At 47.6% G+C, this 1,452-nt stretch overlaps 1 protein-coding gene across 1 annotated transcript; it reads right to left on the bottom strand.

Moving 5' to 3' along the window:
* Window positions 1-328: 328 nt before the first annotated feature.
* LOC105476802 (coiled-coil domain containing 182) lies at window positions 329-1,157 on the bottom strand. Its single transcript, XM_011733008.3, has one exon. The coding sequence runs from the start codon at window positions 1,111-1,113 to the stop codon at window positions 652-654; it is 462 nt and encodes a 153-aa protein (XP_011731310.1). The 5' UTR covers window positions 1,114-1,157; the 3' UTR covers window positions 329-651.
* Window positions 1,158-1,452: the final 295 nt, after the last annotated feature.

Here is a 1,452-nt window from a genome sequence, read left to right as displayed (position 1 = left end):
TAGCGAGTTCCACCCACACAGTCCTAATAAGCTCTGTCATTCTGATTGGCCAGTCTGCAGGAAAGGAAGTAGAGGTAGAAAGACACAGCAAAGAAAAGTGAGATGTGACAGTCTAACAGTGAAGGGAGACAGAAAGACCATACAGGCAAGGGTTAGAATACTAAAAACAGAGCAATCTGGGGTAGTGTTAGTGCACGGGCAAGCAGTCTGAACCCTCTGGGGAGATCATGAGTTACATGACATGGTATCAGTTGACCACACATTAAGTCTCAAATTATGAGAGCCTTGAATCATTCAAAAAAAAAAAAAGGTGAATCTGTTCAGCACAATCAGTTTAAGAATATACTGTACAAAAAAAAAGTACACATTGAGCAATAGTACCATTACAAACAGGAAAACAGTTCAAGTGAAAGTTACAGGGGCCTGACTTAGTAGTGGGGTGCCTCCTTCCTTGAGAGTGCTGGATAAATGGAATTTCACCAAAAAAACATATTGAAGTCTTTTTGCCTCTCAGCAAGGTGTTATTTAGGTAGAAGGGAAGCAATGGAAATGAGAAAAGGAAAGCAAGCGGGTAGGGACTTGGGGTTTGTCCTTCCATTTAAAAAAAAAAAAATCATCTACTTGGTGCTTGGCTAGTGCTACCCACAAGGCTCAGTCAGCCTGGCTCTTCTTAGTGGTACGCAGGGCGTCGCGGCCCCTGTCCAGCAGCAGGTCCTCCAGCCGCTTGCAATGCTCCCGGAGCTGTTTCTCCCGCGGCAGCAGGAAAGTGAGAACCTTGTTGCGCACGATGCCACGGTCCTCCTCCTCCCTTAGCCGCTGCCTCACACGAGCCGCCTGCTCCTCCTGCTGCACCAGGGCACCATTCATCTCGCAGAAGGAGTCCTCAAGGTAATGGATGGACTTCAATGTCTCTTTCTTAAAGTCTTCCAGCTCCCGTTGCACCCCAGCCACCTTCTGCTGCAGGATCTCCAAGTCGGCAGGTGGTGGGAGGCAGGAGGGCCATGACTGGGACAGGGAAAAGTCTCCAGACTGGAGGCCACTCTCTACCATTTTCTTCCCCTGTAAAGTATTCACCGTCATGAGAATGGACCCAGCCTGGTAGAGGGATTCCATTGTCTCTCTTCTATGTTGGACAAAGAGAGGAAGCCAAGAGACCAGCCAGGTCAATAAATATTTTTGGCTAGAGACACGATCATTCGGAGTGGAGAAACCCTAGAATTGTGACATCAGGGCCCCTTCAACCAACCAGAAAGAAAGCCACAATCCATTCATTTGCATATTGTAGCTTCCTTGCTTGGTTACCTAGAGCTTTGTCTGTTTATCTGACCAAGTTGCCTTCCTGAGATATGGATCCTTAACTCATCACCCTTCCAGAACCAGAACTCAGGTTCTTCTTTAACCTGAGGAACAAACCAAGTCCCAGAGCAGGGAAGTACATTGGCCAGAGCAAGG

The sequence above is a fragment of the Macaca nemestrina genome, chromosome 17 (assembly GCF_043159975.1).
Source record: "Macaca nemestrina isolate mMacNem1 chromosome 17, mMacNem.hap1, whole genome shotgun sequence".
In the NCBI taxonomy this organism is placed as follows: Eukaryota; Metazoa; Chordata; class Mammalia; order Primates; family Cercopithecidae; genus Macaca; species Macaca nemestrina.
This window is presented reverse-complemented; position numbering and strand designations above follow the sequence as displayed.